Source organism: Lynx canadensis, chromosome B1 (assembly GCF_007474595.2).
Source record: "Lynx canadensis isolate LIC74 chromosome B1, mLynCan4.pri.v2, whole genome shotgun sequence".
NCBI lineage: Eukaryota > Metazoa > Chordata > Mammalia > Carnivora > Felidae > Lynx > Lynx canadensis.
In genome coordinates this window covers 105101046-105123292 of record NC_044306.2, presented here as the reverse complement: position 1 = coordinate 105123292, position 22247 = coordinate 105101046, and the positions used below count along the sequence as shown (strand labels likewise).

Below are 22247 nucleotides of genomic sequence, written 5' to 3'. Positions count from 1 at the left end.
GGATTCTCTCTCTCTCTCTCCCTCTGTCTTTCTGCCCCTCCCCTGCTCAGGCTCTCTCTCTCTCAAAATAAATAAATCAACATTTAGAAATTTTGTAAAAGAATGCAAAAAATTTTTAGTTTCTCTGGTGATTCTGATTCTTAGCCAGATCTGAGAATCACTAGTGTAGAAAAATATAGTTCTTTGACTTAGTATTTCATTTATTTCCTATCATATTGTTCTGAGTGATATTAATGAGGAAATATACATATCTACACCAAGAGAAGGGAACTAGGAGGATATCTATCAAAATCAGAATGGTGATAATCTCTGGATTGTAGGTTTATGGAAATATTTATTTTGCAATTGCTTTTCTTATTTCTGAGTTCTAATTGAATGTATATTATTTTTATAATAATAGATGTTTCTAAAGAAAATATTTACAACCAGTGAAAGATTTGCTTTCATTGAGTCATAATTGGCATGTAATATCCTATTATTTTAAGGTATACATCATAGTGATGCCATATTTTTTATACATTATGAAATGATCCCCATAATAAGTCTAGTTACTGACACCATACAAAGTATTACAGTAGTATTGACTATATTCCCTTTTCTGTACATTACATTCTTATGAAATTTATTTTATAACGTGAATTTATACCTCTTAATTCTCTTTACCTACTTTGCCCCCCTCCTCAATATCTTCCCATTCTGGTAACCAACAGTTTATTTCCTGTATCCATGACTGTTTCTGTTTGTTTTATATGTTTGTTTAATTTCTTAAATTGTACATTTGTGTAAAATCATATAGTATTTGTCTTCCTCTGTCTGACTTATTTTGTTTAGCACACTGCCCTCCAGGTCCATCCATGTCACAAATGACAAGATTTCATTCTTTTTTATGGCTAAGTAATATTTCAGTGTGTGTGTGTGTGTGTGTGTGTGTGTGTGTACATCACATTTTCTTTATCTACTCATCTATTAATAGACAGGTTATTCGGTTGTTTCCATATCTTGGTAATTGTAAATAATGCTGCAGTGAACATGGAAGTCTATGTATCCCTTCAAATTGGTGTTTTTGTTTTCTTTGGATAAATACCATGAAGTAGAATTATTGGATCATATGGTAGTTCTGTTTTTAATTTTTTAGGGGAACCTCCAGGCTGTTTTCTACAGTAGCTGCACCAATTTACATTCCCACCAACAATGTATGAGGGTTCCCTTTTCTTTGCTAACACTTATTTTTTGTCTTTTTAATAATAACCAATCTGACAGTTGTGAAGTAAAATTGTGGTTTTGGTTTGCATTTCCCTGATGTTGAGCATCTTTCATATGACTATTGGCCATCTGTAAGTCTTCCCTGGAAAAATATCTATTTAAGTTCTCTTCCCATTTTTAAATCAGGTTATTTGGTTTTTTTTTTTTTTGATATTAGGTTTTGCAAATTCTATATATTTTGAATATTAACCCCTTATCGGATGTCTGATTTGCAGGTTATATCCTCCCATTCAACAGGTTGCCTTTTCATTTTGTTGGTTTTCTTCTCTCTGCTTTTTACTGTGATGTAATCCCATTTATTTATTTTAGCTTTTGTTACTTTTGCCTGAGGAGACTAGTCAAAAATATATATATATATTTCTAAGACTGATGTCAAAGGGTTTATTCCTATATTTTCTTCTAGGAGTTTTATGGCTTCAGGTCTTGCATTCAAGTCTTGAAAACATGGTGTGAGATAGTGGTCCAGTTTCATTCTTTTGCACGTAGCTATCTGGTTTTCCCAACAGCATTTATTGATGAGACTATCTTTTCCCTGTTGTGTATTCTTGCCTTCTTTGTCACAGATTACTTGACGATGTAAGCATCGGTTTCTTTCTGAGCTCTCTATTCTATTCCATTAATCTATGTGTCTGTTTTTGTGGCAGCACCATATTGTTTTGGTTACTACAGCGTTGTAGTATAATTTGAAATCAGGGAGTATGATACCTCCAGCTTTGTTCTCCTTTCTCAAGATTGCTTTGGCTATTTGGAGTCTTTGTGGTTTCAAACAAATTTTAGGATATTTTGTTTTAGTTGTATGAAAAATGCAAAGGCATTTTTCATGGGGATTGCTTTGAATTTATAGATTTCTTTGGCTAATACCAACATTTAAACAATATTAATTCTTCCAGTCTTTGAGCACTGTATGTCTTTTCATTTGTTTGTGTCTGCTTCAGTTTCTTTCATCAGTGTCTTACACTTTTCAGAGTACAGGTCTTTCACCTATTTGGTTAAATTTATCCCTAGGTATTTTATTCTTTTTGATGCAGTTATAAATGGGATTATTTTCTTTATTTCTCTTTTCTGGTAGCTTGTTGTTAGTGTATAGAAATGCAAATGATTTCTGTCTGTTAATTTTGTATTCTACAAGTATACTAAATTGGTTTATTAGCTCCAATAGTGTTTAGGATTTTCTGTATATAGTATCATGTCATCTGTAAAGAGTGACAGTTTTACTTCTTTCTTTACATTTATTTATGTATTTATTTATGTATTTATTTATTTATTATCATTTTTGAGAGAGAGAGAGAGAGAGACACAGAGCATGACTTGGGGATGAGCAAAGAGAGATGGAGACACAGAATCTGAAGCAGGCTCAAGGCTCTGAGCTGTCAGCACAGAGCCTGATGAGGGGCTCAAACCCACAAACTGCAAGATCATGACCTGAGCCGAAGTCAGATGCTTAACTGACTGAGCCACTCAGGTGCCCCTTTTTCTTTCAAATTTAGATGCCTTTTGTTTCTTTTTCTGGCCTAATTGCAGTGGCTAGGATTTTCAGTACTATGTTGTATGAAAGTTGCAAGAGTAGGCATCCTTGTTTTTTCCTGATCTTAGAGAAAAAGCTTTCAGCTTTTCTCTTTTGAGTATAATGTTAGCTGTGGGTTTGTCATATTTGGCCTTTGTCATTTTGAGATACATTTCTTCTATACCCACTTCAAGACTTTTTATCATAAATGGGTACTGAATTTTGTCAAATGCTCTTTCTGCATCTATTGAGATGATCATAGGATTTTTATGCTTTGTTTTGTTAATGTGATGTATCACGTTGATTGATATATAGAAGTTGAACCATTCTTATATCCCTGAAATAAATCCCAGTTGATTGTGGTATATGATCCTTTTAATGTATTGTTGAATTTAGTTTGTCAGTGTTTTGTTGAGGATTTTTGCATATATGTCATTCAGGAATATGGACCTGTAATTTTCTTCTTTTGTGATGTCTGGTTCCAGTATTGAATAATATTACCCTTGTAAAATTAGTTTGGAAGCATTCCTTCCTCTTCAGGTGTTTGGAATAATTTGAGAAGAAGAGGTATTAACTCTTTTTTAAATATTTGATAGAACTCATCTGTAACAGTGTTTGCTCCTGGACTTTTGTTTGTTGGGAGTTTTTAAATTACTGATTCAAGGGGCGCCTGGGTGGCTCAGTCGGTTAAGCGTCCGACTTCAGCTCAGGTCACGATCTCGCGGTCCGCGAGTTTGAGCCCCGCGTCGGGCTCGGGGCTAATGGCTCAGAGCCTGGAGCTTGCTTCCGATTCTGTGTCTCCCTCTCTCTCTGCCCCTCCCCCGTTCATGCTGTGTCTCTCTCTGTCTCAAAAATAAATAAACGTTAAAAAATTAAAAAAAAAAAAATAAAAAAAATACTGATTCAATTTCATTACTTGTAAACAGTCCATTCAGGTTTTCTATTTCTTTGTGATTTGGTCTTGGAAGGTTCTGTGTTTCAAGGAATTTATCCATTTCTTCTAGGTTTTCCATTTTTTTGATTTATAATTGTTCATAGTATTCTCTTGGGATCCTTTAGATTTCCATGGTGTCAGTTGTAACTTCTCTTTCATTTGATTTTATTTGGGTCCTGTGTCGTTTTTCTTGATGGAACTAACAAAAGGTTTATTGATTTTACTTATTTTTTCAAAGAATCAGCTTTTAGTTTCATTGCTTTTCTTTTTTTTTTTTTAGTCTCTATTTCATTTATTTCCACTCTGATCTTTATTATTTCCTTCTTCCTACTAACTTTGGGCTTTATTATTTTTATTTTTTTTCTAGTTTATTTAGGTTGTAAAGTTAGATTGTTTATATGGGATTTTTTGTTTGTTTCTCGAGGTAGGCCTGTATCATTATGAACTTCCTTCTTAGAACTGTTTTTGCTGTGTCCCATGAACTTTGAAGCCTTGTGTTTCCATTTTCAAGGTATTTTTTTAATTCCTTTTTAATTTCTTTATTGACCCATTGATTGTTTAGTGGCATGTTGTTTAGTCTACACATGTTTGTGGTTTTTCTAGTTTTCTTCTTGTAATTGATTTCTAGTTTCATGTTATGGCCAGAAAAGATGCTTGATATGATTTTTATCTTCTTGATTTTATTGAGACTTGTTTTGTGGTCTAACATGTGGTTGATCATGGAGAATATTCCATGTATACTTGAAAATAATGTGTATTCTGTAGCTTTTAGATAAAATGTTATATATATGTATCTGTAAAGTCCATCTAGTCTAGTGTGTTGTTTTAGGCCACTGTTTCCTTACTGATTTTTTGTTTTTTGTTTTTTGTTTTGGCCTGGACCATCTATCTTTTGATGTAAGTGGGGTGTTAAAGTCCCCTACTATTATTGTATTACTGTCAATTTCTCTATGTCTGTTAATATTTGCTTTATATATTTAGGTGCTCCAATGTTGGATGAATTAATATTTACAAATTAATTGATTCATGGATTGACCCCTTTGTCATTATGTAATGTCCTTTTTAGTCTTTTGTGGCAGTCTTGGTTTTAAAGTCTATTTGATATGAGTATTGCTACTCTAACTTACTTTTCATTTCCATTCGTATGTAAAATATTTTTCCATCTCTTCACTTTCAGCCTGTGTGTGTCTTTAGATAGAGCGTTTCTTGAGGCACCTGGGTGGCTCAGTCAGTCAAGCATCCAACTTCGGTTCATGTCATGATCTCAGGGTTTGTCAGTTTAAGCCCCGCATTCGGCTATCTACTATCAGCACAGAGCCTGCTTTGGATCTTCTGTCCCCCTCTCTCTCTGTTCCTCCTCCGCTCGTTCTCTGTCTCTCTCTCTCTCAAAAATAAATAAACATTAAAAAAAATAGAGTCTCTTATAGGCATCATATAGATGGTCTTCTATTTTTATCCATTCAGCAAACCTGTGTCTTTTTATTGGAGCATTTAGTCCATTTATATTTAAAGTAATTATTGATAGGTATGTACTTATTGCCATTTTGTTAATTGTTTTCTGGTTGTTTTTGTAGTTTTTCTGTTTTTTTTTTTTCTTCCGTTCTTTGTCTTTTCCCCTGTGGTTTGATGATTTTCTTTAGTGTTATGTTTGGGTTCTTTTCTCTTTATTTTTTGTGTATCTATTGTAGATTTTAGGCTTGTGGTTACCATGAGGTTTTTCTATATTGATCTATTTATATAGCAGTCTATTTTAAGCTGATAGTCACTTAAGTTTGAATGCATCTGAAAGCACTACATTTTAACCCCCTCCCCATGTTTTGTTTTTATGTCATATTATATATCTTTTTATTTTATGTATTTTAAAACTATTTATGTAGTTATAGGTGTTTTTACTATTTTTGTTTTTTAACCATCATACTAACTTTTAAGTAGCAAATGCACTTCCTTGATCATATATTTGCTTTACAATGGAGATTTTTTCTTTCATATATTTTATTTCTAGTTGTGGACTTTTCTTTTCCATTTAAAGAAGATCCTTTAACAGTTCTTGTACAGCTGGTTTAGTGATGATGACCTCCTTTAGTTTTTGCTTCTCTGGGAAACTCTATCTCTCCTTGAATTGTGAATGATAACCTTGCAGGGTAGAGTATTCTTGGTTATACATTTTTCCCTTTCAGCACTTTAAATATATCCTGCCACTCCCTTTTGGCCTGCAAAGTTTCTGCTGAAAAATCACAACCAGTGTAAGATTTTAAAGACCCCAATCCAGTCTGTGTTTTCAGTTTACCAAATGTGGGGGTGGAGGGGAGTATAGTCTATCAATGCATATGTTACATAACTTTATTTATTTAATTATTTTTTAATCTTTATTTAAAAATTTTTTTTTAAGTTTTATTTATTTTGAGAGAGAGAGACCGAGAGACAGAGAGAGAGAGAGAGCAGGGGAGGGACAGAGAGAGGGAGAGTGAGAGTGAGAGAATCCCAAGCAGGCTCCACACTGTCAGCATAGAGCCAGATGCGGGGCTTGCTGTGGGGCTTGGACTCATGAGCCGTAAAATCATGACCCTGGCCGAAACCTAGAGTTGGATACTTAACTAACTAAGCCACCCAGGTGCCCCTCCTTTTTGTTCTTTTTTCTTTCTTTTTTTTTTTAAAGGAAAAGCTACCTACAAAGCAATGTGGGAACAAAGTTTATTCATCTGTTTTAAAACGTCACAAATTCTTTTCCAACACGAATACAGCAATAAATGTACATCTTAGAGAATGTAAAACAAATTAAATCCTAATTAGCTTTTTTACTTCTTTTGCCTTGGCAAGACTAGAAATATAAGTCGCTGGTTATGTTTACAAAAGGACTAATCAGGGAGAGAAAAACAGTTTTAATACAATATAGATTTTCTATTCAATTTGTGTTCTGGGCTGTGCTCCAAAAACGAAGCTCATTCCTTTTTGAAGATCCTCTTGGCTTCTACTCCTTCATATGTGTAAGTCTGAAAGGTGTTAACAAACATAGAAGAATTTGCCATTAAGATTTAAGGCTAAATTAAGAAAAGTATTAGTATTATTATAGCTTTGAAATGATTATAATATTTTTTTTCTTAGTCTTGATAGCAACATTTTATACAGAGACAGGATATGCCCACTTCAAAACACATTTTTTGGTTATCAATAGGCACTGATATATTTGGCATATATATAAGCTCTCCTCAATAAATAGGCATCAGAAAATAACGTATCTCTTTAAAATAAGATTTATGAGAAAAGTATTAGTTTATTTGTTGAAGCTATAACTCAGGAATCACAAAATAAAATTATTGTTATGTAATTATTTTTGTCTTTAAGAAATAGCTGTAATATTTTTACAACTCACCTGGATCAGTTCACCACCTACAATTTCTCGGATAGCATTCAGTTCACATCCATTGTCTACCCGTTTGAATTTTCCAACAAGTTTATTTCCCTCTAGGCTCCAAGCACCCTACATATGTAAAATAATAATAATAATAATAATAATAATAATAATATGTAAAATAATAATAGTAACCACAACAAATAATAATAATGATAATATTTTTTAGGGTCTTAAGTATGTCAAACACTGTTCTGAGGTGGGGTTTTTTGGGAGTTTATTGTTTATTTTTAAATGTTTATTTATTTTTGGGAGAGAGAGAGAGAGAGGCAAAGAATCCCAAACAGGCCGTGTGCTGTCAACACAGAGCCCTGCACGGGGCTCAAACTCATAAACAGTGAGATCATGACCTGAGCCTAAGAGTTGGATGCTTACCCTACTGAGACACCCAGGTGCCCTCTGTTCTCAATTTATAGATCTACTTTTTCAATCTTTACAATAACGTTGTGAAGTAGATATTATTATCTCCATTTTATGGTTGAGAAAACTGAAGCATAGTACTTCACCTAAAGTCACAGAGCCAGGATTCAGCCTAGGTTTTGGGGCTCTAGAGTATGTGTTGATAACCATTATGCTTGTCTCACTCAGTTGTTTCCAAATGCTAAACTTTAAGGTAGATGAACAGCATTTTTCTCAATGTTTCATGTTACAAAGAGTGTCCTAAATTTAGTCATAGTTCAAGTTAGTTTCATGGAGAACCTAACAACCCTGTGTTTGTTTTAATTTTATAATTGTAATAATTTTAAAATGGTCATAGGGGTGCCTGGCTGGCTCAGTCAGTGGCGCATCCAACTCTTGATCTTGGGTTGTGGGTTCCAGCCCCAAGATGGGTGTAGAGATTGTTTGATAATAAAACCTTTAAAAAATAAATAATAAATAAAAATGACCATAAGTGATAAGATATTTCACAGTTTGTCATTACCAACATATAATTTAATTACAAAATCCTGAGGACAAAAATGTTTTTAAAAAATCAATTGAAAGTATGACTTTCTAAAATTTTTTATCTTAAACATTAAAAGGTATATTCCCGGGGCGCCTGGGTGGCTCAGTCGGTTGAGCGCCGACTTCGGCTCAGGTCACGATCTCACGGTCCATGAGTTCGAGCCCCGCATCGGGCCCCTGTGCTGACAGCTCGGAGCCCGGAGCCTGTTTCAGATTCTGTGTCTCCCTCTCTCCGACCCTCCCCCGTTCATGCTCTGTCTCTCTCTGTCTCAAAAATAAATAAACGTTAAAAAAAATTTTAAATAAAAGGTATATTCCCAATGACCTACAATGTAGCATTAGACTTTCCCATTTTGTCACTTATCCATTAACTAATTTATTCACTTATTTTACTATTTTGGTATATTTATTAAATTACTATTATGTTTAAGTTAGAGAAATATGAAAGTTTTTATTGCTACCAGTTATATAATAAGTTGAAAACACTGAGCTATCATTTTATGAATAATAGGTCTATACTTAATCACCTGAAGGATGTTTTTCTAATTCTTATTGTTCAATCCAGACTATTTACAGATGTGTATGAAAATAAAAACATTATAGTTAAATATTCTGCCAATTTGTGCAAGATACAATGTGGATAAACTATTGGCTGCTTCAATAAATGAAGGAGACTTAATTAGACCACATCCAATGACAGAAAACAGATTATTTTAGTATTGTGTAAAAAAATCAAGAATGCATTGCTTATAAAAAGTTTCTTACACTGAGTTCAGTTCCATCTGCTAGGCTGTAATTAAAAGTGACACCAAGCTCAAAAACAATATCAATGTTACGAAAATTGCTGGATTCTTTGACCGTGAATTTATTTCCTTCTTGTGTGATTGTCAGTTTCAGATTGTCATGAGCTGCAAGCTTCCTTTTCACCATATTAACACCTGCAAAGCAAAAGATGTTGGAGAAAAAGTCAAAATGCCCTAGAAAGTGTTTATTTTAACAAGTCCTGTTTTACTTATTTGTTTATGTACGTTTTGAGGGTGGGGAAGAAAGCCTGATAGCATTGTCTTTGCACAAGAACATTCAAAATGCCTCTTGCCGAAAAAGTTCAAGCTTAGATCAAGAGTAGTGATTCAAGCTATTTTTCCAAAACTTAAGAAAAATTAAATGAAAACTAGAATTGTAGGATCTTAGAACTGAATAATTTTAATACAGTTATCAAACTTTTTGTTTCAGTGTTAAGTAAACTAAATTCCAGAAATGTCAAATGAAGGATTAAATATATTCATATATTTATAAGGAACTTTAATTCTGCAAAAACAGTGTTTTTAAAACGTTTTTTCACGTTCCATAATAGCTTTCAAATTTTGAACTTCATAATTCTCCTTGCTTTTTGTGGCATTTCTGACTGTCACAAAAATGAGAAAACTGGCAAATATTGCAGTCAAATTCATTAGTGTAAGAATGTGCAAATTCCATAAATTTCAACATGGAATTCTGGAACTATAGGACATAATTGATGCAGGTTTTATTTTTTGAGGAATGACACAAGTTTGTTTGCACATCTTGTACAATGTATGGACTTCCAGAGTATTGGAATAGATATTAAAGTTAGCTAAAACTCACACAGAAACCACATGGAATCATGAGATTATTCCCGCAATTTTACATGTCAGAGGAATGAGAATTAAGTCTAAGTTATTTAGAATTGTGAATTTTGATAGAACTTTTTTTTCCCATTGCTTTACTATCTTTGTTTTTCCATCCTCTAGAATTCAGTGTTTCAAAGTTTTGAGCTTTTCATTACACACTGCCCTTTTTTACTCTCTAAGCAAAAAAAAAAAAAAAAAAAAAAAAAGTCAGTTTTCAATGGTATAAGCACAATCATTAAAGAGTGAATGAAACCTACCTGGATATTTTTTGTTTCAGAGAACTCAAAGAATCTTTGCTTCTACTAGTGAGACAGTGTAGTCTTCCTAATATAAGAAGTGAAAATATTATTTTCCCTACTCTGAACCATCATACATTCTGGATCCTTACCACCAGAACAGGAGCCATTCCCTAAACCCTGAGGTTTAGACAGAATTAGAAAGGAAAGTATCTGTGAGGAATAAAATAAGCCACTGAAGAATTAAGTCCTTACCCATTTTTTCCATGAACTTGTCATAGTTCTCATTCCGGTCTATCTTCCAAGTACCATCAAAAGCCATGATCTCCGGTTGTGTGAGCCTCTAGGCAGTCAGAGATTCAGGTCTGTCCTTAGGGGACAATTTATTCTATTTCTTATCTCAGAACCAACTTCATACTGTGATGTGGAAGTTTAAAGTTTAAAAGGTCACCTAACTACACTAATGCCAACCCATCATAGTTTATCTTTCTATAAATTTCTTGGTTCCTCTCCTGAAATTCAACTGAATTACAGTTGACCCTTGAACAACATGAGTTTGAACTATACAGAGCCACTTATATATGGATTTTTTTTGATAAATACAGCACAGTATTTTAAATGTATTTTTAAAGTATTTTCTTTAGCTTACTAGAGAAATAAGAATTGTGTAAGAATACAATATATAATACATGTGACATACAAAATATGTGATCGACTGTTTATGTTATCAGTAAAACTTCCAGTCAACAGTATACTATTAATGGCTAAGTTTTTGAGGAATCAAAAGTTACACAAGGATTTCTGACTGCATGGGGCTGGTTGGTGCTCCTGACCCCCATGTTATTTAGGAGTCAACTGTAAAATATGATAAACAATGCCTACTCTGTCTTAAACTACAAACTTGGGAGCACATTTATTTCAAGAACTCGAATGCATACCCTTTGAAAATAGATTTTCTGCTTATAAGTTCAAAGTGCACACTACATTGGAGGTAACACAATTCAGAACATATATCAAATAACATCTGAGAAATGAGACTATTAATGACCTATCCCTTTTTTACAATAGCAATTAACTTGTAAAGTAAGACTTTATGACCAAATTTAAATAAAAAGTTAAACTTAATATGATATTGAGACTGAAGATTTATTTATTTTACTAATATGTTCTTTCACATTGTGCTTTTGGGTTGGTAAATATCCTGGCACCTGGTACAGTGCATGACACAGAGTAAGTACTCACTAAGTTTTTGTTTTGGTCTTGAATGGTGATAGGCCACTGAGAAAAATTTTAAGAGGTAGAAATGTAGCTAGATTACATGAAAGCTTCTATAAGAGAAAGAATCAGTTTCAAACATCTGCCATGGGCTGAGAAAACAAAAGCCAGATGTTAGCTATGCCATTAATTAAAACCATATCTTTGTTTTATTCCCCCTCATCCCCAATCCTGGTGCAATCAGAAGCTAAAACTCAGTATGTATGTAGGGCGAGGCCATGGAGGTCAGCTAAAAAGGAAAAAAGACAAGGAGGTCACCATATCTCTCCCTTCCCCCACTGTAGGCTTTCAGTCTGGAGCAGGACTGGGCTGGTAGAGGAAACACATTAACTTACTATGAAGATCAGAGTTTTGATTATTAACTAGCCTGAACTTATCACTTACTAAAAAGAGACTATTACTGTGAGTGAATGTGATCTGAGAACATTTTATTAACTAAAGGTCAATAGAGAAGCTACAGAGCATGTCCAAAATTTCATTCGCAGTTAGAGGAAGGACATAACTAACACATTTGAACAGGAAATTGGGGAACAGAATTAAGTTTGTAATTTTGATTATATTCATTGGACACACTCTTTCAGTGGACTTGCCCACTTATTATTTGATCAAGTAAGCATGTTAAAAAGCAAACTACCTTCTAGTAGCTCCATTGTTTCATTAAAAGAGAAAAAGACACCAGAACATAGAGACAGGGAGAAGAAGAGGGGTGCTGGGGGAGAGAGATTGTAGTTTTAGAATAATAGAAGTCTTTTTACATTTGTAACTAGCTTTATGGAAAAAAGTTGATTACCTCAACTTTGTTTTTCTCCCTTTTGTCAAAGATACTGAAAACCTCATCATTTGAGATACTTTCAAATTGAGAACAGTAGAAAAGTTCTAAAGCCAAGGACTAGTCTCTCAGGTAATTCACTGCTTATGGTCATTTGAGAATTTAGAAGGCTATGAATGATGGATCCAATATATCTTTCTAGGTTAGAAAAATAGATGTATCTGGTCACTGGAATAGAAATGTGGTACAGTAAAATGAAGATGTATTTTAGAAACAAAAAGACTTGGGTTTCAATACTGCCTACAAATCCCAGACTTTAGCCTCTATTACAAACCTGTAATCATCAAGACAGCATGGTATTAACACAAAAACAGACATATAGACCAATGAAATAGAATAGAGAGTCCAGAATTAGACCCACAAAAGTACGGTTAACTAATCTTTGACAAAGCAGGAAAGAATATCCAATGGAAAAAGACAGTCTCTTTAACAAATGGTGCTGAGAGAACTGGGCAGCAACATGCAGAAGAATGAAACTAGACCACTTTCTTACACCATTCACAAAAATAAACTCAAAATGGATAAAGGACCTGAATGTGCGATAGGAAACCATCAAAACCCTAGAGTAGAAAGCAGGAAAACACCTCTCTGACCCAGCCTCAGCAATTTCTTACTTGACATATCTCCAAAGGCAAGGGAATTAAAAGCAAAAATGAACTATTGGGACCTCATGAAGATAAAAAGCTTCTGCACTGCAAAGGAAACAATCAACAAAACTAAAAGGCAACCAATGTAATGGGAAAAGCTATTTGCAAATGACATATTGGACAAAGGACTAGTATCCAAAATCTATAAAGAATTCACCAAACTCCACACCCGAAAAACAAATAATCCAGTGAAGAAATGGGCAGAAAACATGAATAGACACTTCTCTAAAGAAGACATCCAGATGGCCAACAGGCACATGAAAAGATGCTCAACGTCACTCCTCATCAGGGAAATACAAATCAAAACCACACTCACATACCATCTCACACCAGTCACAATGGCTAAAATGAACAAATCAGGAGACTATAGATGCTGAAGAGGATATGGAGAAATGGGAACCCTCTTGCACTGTTGGTGGGAATGCAAACTGGTGCAGCTGCTCTGGAAAACAGTGTGGAGGTTCCTCAAAAAATCAAAAATAGATCTGCCCTATGACCCAGCAGTAGCACTGCTAGGAATTTACCCAAGGGACACAGGAGTACTGATGCATAGGGGCACTTGTACCCCAATGTTTATAGCAGCACTCTCAACAATAGCCAAATTGTGGAAAGAGCCTAAATGTCCATCAGCTGATGAATGGATAAAGAAATTGTGGTTTATATACACAATGGGAATACTACGTGGCATAGAGAAAGAATGAAATCTGGCCTTTTGTAGCAACATGGATGGAACTGGGGAGTGTTACGCTAAGTGAAATAAGTCATACAGAGAAAGACAGATACCATATGTTTTCACTCTTGTGTGGATCCTGAGAAAGTTAACAGAAGACCATGGGGGAGGGGAAGGAAAAAAAAGGGATCGAGGCAAACCATAAAAGACTCTTAAAAACTGAGAACAATCTGAGAGTTGATGGGGGGTGGGAGGGAGGGGAGGGTGGGTGATGGGTATTGAGGAGGGCATCTGTTGGGATGAGCACTGGGTGTTGCATGGAAACCAATTTGACAATAAATTTCATATCTAAAAAAATACTGCCTAGAACACCCATTACTATATAGGACCTTGGTGAAATTACATAATCTGTTTAAGCCTCAGTTTCTTCATTTATAAAATGAAGATAATAATAATACCTAATACATGGGGTTATGTGAACAAATTATATAAAACATACACCTGAGCAACTGGTAGACATCAAGTACTCAGTAAATCTTTCTCTCCTCATTCTCTGAGAAAGAAATTCCAACAGTATTAATAAACTTTTATATTTTTCCCAGGTCTCAAGCCACTTTAATTTTTTGTAAATTAAATCCTTGTCTTTCTGCTGTTTATTAGAAAGTCACCTTAAAGTTGTTTAAGTATTTAGTGACTTCACTGGTGACTAACTTGGGATTGGGTATGACTTGGATTTGCCTGTTAACGATAACATGATGCCATATAGTTCCCTCCAGGAATACATTTGTCTACTCTGTAATCTCATGGCTGAACTAAAAGTGTCTGACCCAGTTAGGAAGGTAGGCAGGAAAAAGCAAGAAGTGGCTTCTTACTGTTGTTCACCTAACAGTGCCTTCGGAACATGATCTTGTCTCCTGGCCACATTTGAGCTTTCCAGAAGGAGCAGAGTAGCATCAGGTAAGCAAATAGCACTTGGACTCAGGCCAACCTACTAACAGAATGAACATGTTAAATTTTTCAGTCTTCCATTTATCAGTGTTAGTATCCTAATTTAAAGTCAGTTAGGAGTCTCTTGTCTATAGATTGGAATCACTGGATTTTTTAAATGACTAGATCAAATTGTTAACGTTGTCCTTTTCCTTCTCCAGCTTCCCAACTCTGTAGCTTCTCAATTCGTATCACTTACCTGACACCACCTAGGAAAGATTATACAGAACCTATAGACCAAGTTCCCTACAGACTTCTCCTACTGATGATATAATTGGACCCCCCAGCTGATGGCAGACCCAGTTCTTTATTTTCTTCTCTGATAATGCCAGAAGACTTAGGGTCTTGCAGCTTGGGAGAGTGGGTGGATTGGGTATGCATTGCATGTGGGTGCAGATGCTATGGAGGTAAAGCTGTGCTCTGTCTCTCTCTGGGTTTCATAGTCCACAACAGCTACTGAATGGTATGGAAGAAGTGGAAATCAGCAGAAGCTCCTGCTGATCCCTATCCCATTCCTTCAGGGGATTATGCAGACTGCATTCCTACTGTGGCTTATGAAGCCTCTACTCATATCTCCAGTCTCTTGACATTCCTTACTGTTTCCTCCAAGGTCCAAGCATACTAAACCTCTTTCAGTCTCCAGTCTCCTGGATGTGCATGCTTTCTGTTGCTTCAGGTCCCAGCTTGGCCACTGGGACAGGTCTAAGAAACCTGTCCTGAACTACCAAGATTGGGTCAGGTAAGCCTACTTCTCCCAAATGTAATGATCTTCTAAAGGTCCCATAAAAGTCATAACAGACAAAAACAGCTGATTCATGATAGCCAAGGAAATATTAGTATCATCATGAAGACCAGAGACATCATGAGGAAGGGCAGTACAGTGTTTCAAGCTCATCACAAAGGAATAGCTTTCTAGAGATCAGAGAAATCCTTTTACCCCATTGTATAGTAGGAGGGAACGTTTTTCTAGAGTACTTAAAACATATGTATCATTTATGGAAAACAGCATTTTCAGGCCTTTTCTAATCACCTGAGGATTTCAATCCCAACTTGTTTAACTTTCACATGTCAGAGAAAAATAGTCATCTCTATCAGGCCCATATAAGAGAAGGATTTGAGGGACCGGTGGAAGGAGCAACAAGAAGTTTTAAGATTACTGTCCAATCCTGGGGCACCTGGGTGGCTCAGTCAGTTAAGCATCTGACTTCTGATTTTGGCTCAGGTCACGATCTCACTATTTGTGGGATTGAGCTCCATGTTGGGCTCTGTACTGACAGCGTGGAGCCTGCTTGGGATTCTCTTTCCCCCTCTCTCTCAGCCCTTCCTGTGCATGTGCCCACTCTCTCCGAAAAATAAATTAATTAATTAAAAAAGGAAAGACTTATGTCCAGTCCCTACCAGTGAATGGGGAATGAGAAAGAATTCTAATGTTTGCCTACAGAGACTACTTCATTATGTTTTAACCATAATCTTCTAAATTTTAGAAATAATTAAGACTTGTTAAATTATGTCTTAGATTTTGCACTTGACACGGCTGGTTGGTTTTCTTCCAACGACTGTAGAATTATAGCAGTGCATAGCAGGACATTTACCATATAATGGTGAGTGTGGCTTGCTGATTGTCCTTAATACCAGGACAGCCATTTTATGGGATCTACATGTGTCAGTTGAATGGTCTTGCATGAAGGATTTACAACTCCTTCATTGTCTGCCTTCTTTTTTTTTTAAGTTTATTTATTTTGAGAGAGACAGTGAGCAGGGGACAGGTAGAGAGACAGAGAGAGAGAGAGAGAGAGAGAGAGAGAGAGAGAGAGAATCCCAAGCAGGCTCCGCACTGTCAGCAAGGAGCCTGATGCAGGACTCGAACTCACAAACTGTGAGACATGACCCGAGCTGAAATCAAGAGTTGGACATTTACCCGACTCAGCCACCCAGGCACCCCACATTTTCTGACTTATTTGTAATCTAGTTCTGTCCCCCAAATAATGAGTCTCCCTCAGGCACTTTGAATGGAAGATCATTCATCTATTTTGCCCCTCATACCACCGACATTGGAAGATGGGTTTGCATTAATCTCAGCTCTCTACTTCCCCATCTAAACCATGTTTCTGCCTTTTTTTTTTTAAGTCTTTTCTTTTGAGACCATTTCCTTTTGGCTATCACCTTCTAGCCTACTTCACCATAGTTATCTGTGGTTTACCCCATCTATCGTTATCTACCATCTGTTCCCATGTAACATTGCTGTCTACCATCTACCACTGGAGATCTTGGCACCTGGCTCATCATCATCTCCTATGTCCTGCCATCATCCTGAGTGACCTCAAAGTCCACACAGATAAGCCATTTGTCACTCTGGCCTCACAGTTCCTTAACTTCGTCATCTCTAGTAACCTTTACTTTGATTGCACTTTATCTCTTTACATCCAGGGCTATGACCTGTGGTTTGTCCTCACTAGAGTTGTTCCTTCTGTAAAATTTAACGTGCGACTCTCTGACCACAACTCTGTCTTCTCAGTTCCTTAATTTTCTCCCATCTCTTGGGAGAAAATGGCTTGGAGAGAACATCAGTTTTCTTTATTTTCTCCAAATTGGAGTCCCTATCTGGTTTATTTACATTCTCTATCTAATCAATATCCTGTTACCAGTTAAAAGAAAAATGCTCTTGCACATTTTCCCTGCACTAGGCCAGGTGCTATTACACACATGGTTTCTAGTCTGAGCTGAATCTTCTGCACTGCCTGGCAAGACTTCTCTGTATCCCAATCAATTCCCTTCTCATTTCATGATGGTAACTGTATCTTTAATCATTCTTTTTTTTTCTATTAAAAGTGGAGTTTTATCCTTTCTTAAAATTATTTTATTGACGTATAGTTGAAATGCAAAGTTACATTAGTTTTAGGTGTACAACCTAGTGATTCAGCAACTCTATATGTTATGCTGTGCTCACCACAAGCATAACTACCATCCGTCACCATACAACACTATTACAATACCACTGACTGTATTCCCTATGCTATACCTTTTAGTCATGTGATTTATTCATTCTCTAACTGGAAGCTTATACCTCCCTTTCACCCATTTTTCCCATCCTTCTAACCTCTTCCTTCTGGAAACCACCTATTTGGTTTTTGTGTTTATGGGTCTGTTTCTGCTTTGTTCATTTATTTATTTATTTTTCGGTTTCGTTTTATTTTTTAGATTCCACATAGAGGTGAAATCATATGGTATTAGTCTTTCTCTGTCTTATTTCACTTAGCATAATACCACCTAGGTTTTTCCATGTCCTCTAATTGCAAGATCTCATTCTTTTTTATGGCTGAGTAGTATTCCATTGTATATATAAATACACCGCCCCCCCCCCCCCCCCCCACCATCACCACCATCCTCACCACCACATCTTCTTTATCCATTCATCACTCAGTGGACACTTGGGCTGCTTCCATATCTTGGCTACTGTATGTAATGATGCAGTAAACATAGGGGTGCATAGATCTTTCCAAAGTAGTGTTTTTGTTCTCTTTGGGTAAATACCCAGTAGTGGAATTAACTGTATCATACAGTATTTCTATTTTTAATTTTTTGAGGATCCTCCATACTGTTTTCCACAGGGACCGCACCAATTTACATTCCCCCAACAGTGTGCAAGTGTTCTTTTTTTTTTTTTTCTCCATATCCTCACCAACACTTATTATTCCTTGTCTTTTTGATACTAGCCATTCTGACATGGGTGAGGTTGTATCTCACTGTGGTTTTGATTTGCATTTCCCTGATGATGAGTGTTGTTGAACATGTTTTCATGTGTCTGGTGACCATCTGTATGTCTTCTTTTGGAAAAATGTCTATTCAGGTCCTCTGCCCATTTTAATCAGATTATTTTTTGGGGTTTTTTTTTTGGTGTTAAGTTTAATCATTCCTATAGTTTTTCTTCCATTGCCTTCAGCAGATGACCTATATATTACTCCACAGAGGAAATTAACCATCAAATTATAATTCCCTCAATTTATGCCTTTTTATTTTCAATATTACCTGTTATTACTTTCTTTACTCCTCTAAGTTCTTTTACCAACTTATTCACTTAACAGATACTAGAATTTCTACTGTGACCTAAGCACTATGCTAAAGTAGAGAAGTAGAAGAATGAATACATACAGTTTCAGTCAAGAGGAAGCAAGACTTGAAAATATAATAGTAAGGTGCATGCAAAGATCAGCCCCCCACCCCCACCCCAGCACCTCTCTATTTCTCTTTTATTTATTTTGCTGAGGTAGAATCTTTTCTCCACATCAGGGCAGTTAAGTCTCATCTTAAGATGTGAAAAAACTCTCTCTAGATTCTTTTGATGTTTCTAGAAACTAATCAGTCTTTCTCCTTCCCTGTATAGCCAGGCTTCTTGAGAAAATGACCTATACTTGTCTCTACATTATTTTCTTCTGTTACTGCCTCAATCTACTGCAATACCAGCTTTCATATTCGCCACTCCACTGAAACTACTGACTGGGGTTATAGATGACTCTTTTGTTGCCAAACACTATGCACACATCTTGGCCTTTATGTCACTGCAGCATTCCAGACCATTGACTCTTCCGCCTTTGGAATTTCTCCTTTTCTTTTCCTGACTTTATTCTCTCTTGAAATTCATCTTACTAATCTGAATGCCCCTTTTTAGGCTCTTCCATGGGCAATTCTTCCTCATTTGTCACCTTATATTAATAGTTACATCTTAGGGCACCCGGGTGGCTCAGTCGGTTAAGCGTCTGAATTCAGCTCAGGTCATGATCTCATGGTCTGTGAGTTTTAGTCCTGCGTCAGGCTCTGTGCTGACAGGTCAGAGCCTGGAACCTGCTTCAGATTCTGTGTCTCATTCTCTCTCTGTCCCTCCCCAGTTTCTGCTCATCTCTGTCTCTCAAAAATAAATAAATATAAAAAAATAAAAATTAAAAAAAATGTTGCATCTTAAGATCTCTTTTCATTTCCATGTCTTGAGTTTCTATCTATGTGACTCCAAAATTTAGAGCTACAACCCAGATCTCTCTCCTACTGGGTACCTATTCCTGACAAGGTTTCTCTACCTGCATGCTTTATCAGCACCTCAAACTCCACACAACCAGAAAAGAGCTTAACTTTCCAATCACCCTTGTTTTTTCCTCTTATATTTCCTATGTGAGTGCTTGGTCCTGCCATCCTAGGGATAATTCTAAAGTCTTCCCTCTCCTCTATTCTTGGCTTTACATTTTATCAACAAATTAACTTTTACTCCCTATTATCACTTAAATGTATCCCCTCTTTGTATTTTCCAATAGCCACTATTTCTCACCTAGATTACTACAATAATCTAAATGGTGTTCCCCACCTTCAGTCTCTCAGAATTTATTTTGTCCAGAGAATTATCTTCATAGAATGCACATTTGGCCATGTCCTGTCTTTGCCTATTACCATTCAGTGATTCTGTTTTGCCATCAGCATAAAATTCTATATTCCTTACTTCTGTTCACCCAGCTTTACTCTTCCCCCATCCAAAGTGCTATGATGTCTCACATCTCTGTATTTTGTACATCTTCCTAACTCTGCATGCAAATCCCACGTCTTACCCCATACTCTTTCTGCCTAACACCCACTTAGCATTGAAGAATCACCTCAGTGTCACTTGCCTTCCTCCTTCCTGCTGGGCTCTTTGCCTGTGCTCAGTATTGCCATCATGATAACCCTTTTTCTTTACACGTACTGTACTGATTGTAGTATATATTAACTTGTTTCTTCTAAGAGATTTTCAGATTTGAGGGCAGAGACAATACAAAATGGGTACAAAATATGTACAAAATAACCATATGTATCCTAATTAAAGAATTTGTTGCCTATTTAGAAGTGTCATTTGTTTCCTAGCCTGGGTTCAGCATGTGAGTGTTTGACCAGCTAGCAGGTTGTTTAATAGTGAACTGTACCCTACTGCCTTCTATTTTGGTACTAGGGTCATGGGTTTACCCAGTGTAATATTTTGACTCCCTCCCTATTTTTCAGCCTAATTAAGGAGCCTCCATTTGCAGGCTTTTCAGAGGAAAATTAATTGTAGATAATAGGCTTCAAAGCTCTCTGGTTGGCAGAATACTACAGGGACTTTGGCTCCTTGATGAAATGAAGCAAACTTATCTCAGAGTGAAAGAATAGTGTTGCCAAAGCACTACTTTTTAGGTGTGGCAGAAGTAATCCTCTAGAAATCAAGAAAATGTTACCAGTTTTAGGAAAAGCATCAGTTGGCTTTGCTATACCTTCTAGCATAGCTTTGCATCCTTGCCACAGAGACTCACACTTACTGGGGAAATTATCATGACTGTGTATATCACTATAGAAATTTTTGAAAATATAGCTAAGAACAAAGAAAAATAAAAATTACTCAAGGTCTCATCTCCCACGGTAGTCAGCACTAGCACACACACACCATTCATTCATATGAAATATACATTTTACACAAATATGTGGGCTTATACAAATCTTTAAAAATTAACAACCCTGTCAACATTTTTCAATTTCATTAAATGTTCCTTTACATCAGGGGTGGCTGGGTGGTTCAGTTGGTTGAGTGTCCAACTTCGGCTCAGGTCATGATTTCACGGTTCATGAGTTCAAGCCCTGCATCAGGCTCGCTGCTGTTGGCACAGAGCCCACTTCGGATCGTCTGTTCCACCCCCCCCCCACCCCTTCCCTGCTCAGGCTCTCTCTCTCAAAAATAAATATTTTTAAAATTTTTAAAAATTTCTCTACATCCCTAAGAAAAAAATTTTAAATTATAGGTTAGTGAGCAGTGAATGCTGATAACTTAGAAAATACAAAAAGGCATAAAGAAAAAATACTGATCAAGGACTTATAATTCTACCAACTGTACATAGTTAATGTAATATGTATTATTCATCTAGTTTTAAGTTTATATGTACGTTTGTACACATACATATGTGTATGTATATATTTTTATACATTTCTAGTATACATATGTATGTGTATGTACACATAAGCATGGATATGTGTATACTCATATAAATTGCTGTGTGTGTAGATACCCATGCACGTACCTTCATTTGATCAAGGTTTGTACTTTAGAAGGTTTCATCTGGCACCAAATGTGGGAGGGATTTGAGGGACTCATCTGGGAGAAAAGGCTAATTAAATATTGTTGTAACCTTGCTGAGAAATGAGAACTGAAAATAAGGAAAGTGAGCCTGTAAAAAAGAGAACCACAGTGATGTGGGAACGCCCCAGGTGGCTGTCAGAGACTGATGAGCAAACAGCAGATGCCAGCTGTACCTTATGTGTATGGTATCTCACAAGGGCATCAGGGTACAGGCTTCTCTTTTCAGTGAGCTAATCTATCTGGAAGGCCAACCTTTGAAATACAGATAAAGTCCCTAAATAACATCAGGCAGTCAGACATTGAAATTTGCCCCCAATGAATGTTTATACCCTTTTCAATAGGAATTTGCTTCTTAAATCATCTCCCTGTTAAAGAAACAGATTAATTTAAATAGAATCACGCTCTTCAATAACTTAAATTGGCCTTTTACAATCTGCTTGTTTATTCATCCATTCATTCCTCTATTCATCCTTCTGTAACCATAAGTTGAATGAGCACAATTTACAGAGTTTAACTAAAATGCAAATTTATTTTTGTCTTTATCTTTCACTGGGAGAAGTTTTTTCCTGTGCTTGCTTAAATACCCAGTCAGTCCCTTGTTTTTCCTGCCTATTCAAGTAATAAAATGTTCTATCACAGCCTCCAAGTCACACAACTCCAGGGGGCACCATTTGCACTGTAATTTTTGTATATGAGTCTCCTGGAGTTTAGCTCCAATAGATTCTAATGCGAATAATGCTCCTGGAGTTTTGCAACAGGGCCTTGAGTCCTAAGGCCAC

General features: G+C 36.1%; 1 protein-coding gene across 2 annotated transcripts; it reads right to left on the bottom strand.

The window, feature by feature from the left end:
• Positions 1-6385: 6385 nt before the first annotated feature.
• FABP2 (fatty acid binding protein 2) lies at positions 6386-14355 on the bottom strand. Of its 2 annotated transcripts, none has more exons than XM_032592908.1 (4): positions 14234-14355; positions 8821-8993; positions 7072-7179; positions 6386-6691 (listed from the first exon to the last, which is right to left on the bottom strand). In XM_032592908.1, exons 2-4 carry the CDS (start codon positions 8983-8985, stop codon positions 6641-6643), a joined length of 324 nt encoding a protein of 107 aa, XP_032448799.1. In that variant the 5' UTR covers positions 8986-8993; positions 14234-14355; the 3' UTR covers positions 6386-6640. The 2 variants fall into 2 exon arrangements, with proteins under 2 accessions (XP_032448799.1, XP_030169018.1); XM_030313158.1 differs by lacking the exon at positions 14234-14355 and adding an exon at positions 10196-10262.
• Positions 14356-22247: the final 7892 nt, after the last annotated feature.

Bases quoted from the DNA above. Each gene is read 5' to 3' on its own strand.
- FABP2 (XM_030313158.1), bottom strand. From the start codon at position 10,262: ATGGCTTTTGATGGTACTTGGAAGATAGACCGGAATGAGAACTATGAC. The intron at 8,994-10,195 runs GTAAGGACTTAA...TTTGCTTTGCAG, and splicing joins CAAGTTCATGGAAAAAATGG to GTGTTAATATGGTGAAAAGG. The intron at 7,180-8,820 runs GTAAGAAACTTT...TTACATATGTAG, and splicing joins CAGATGGAACTGAACTCAGT to GGTGCTTGGAGCCTAGAGGG.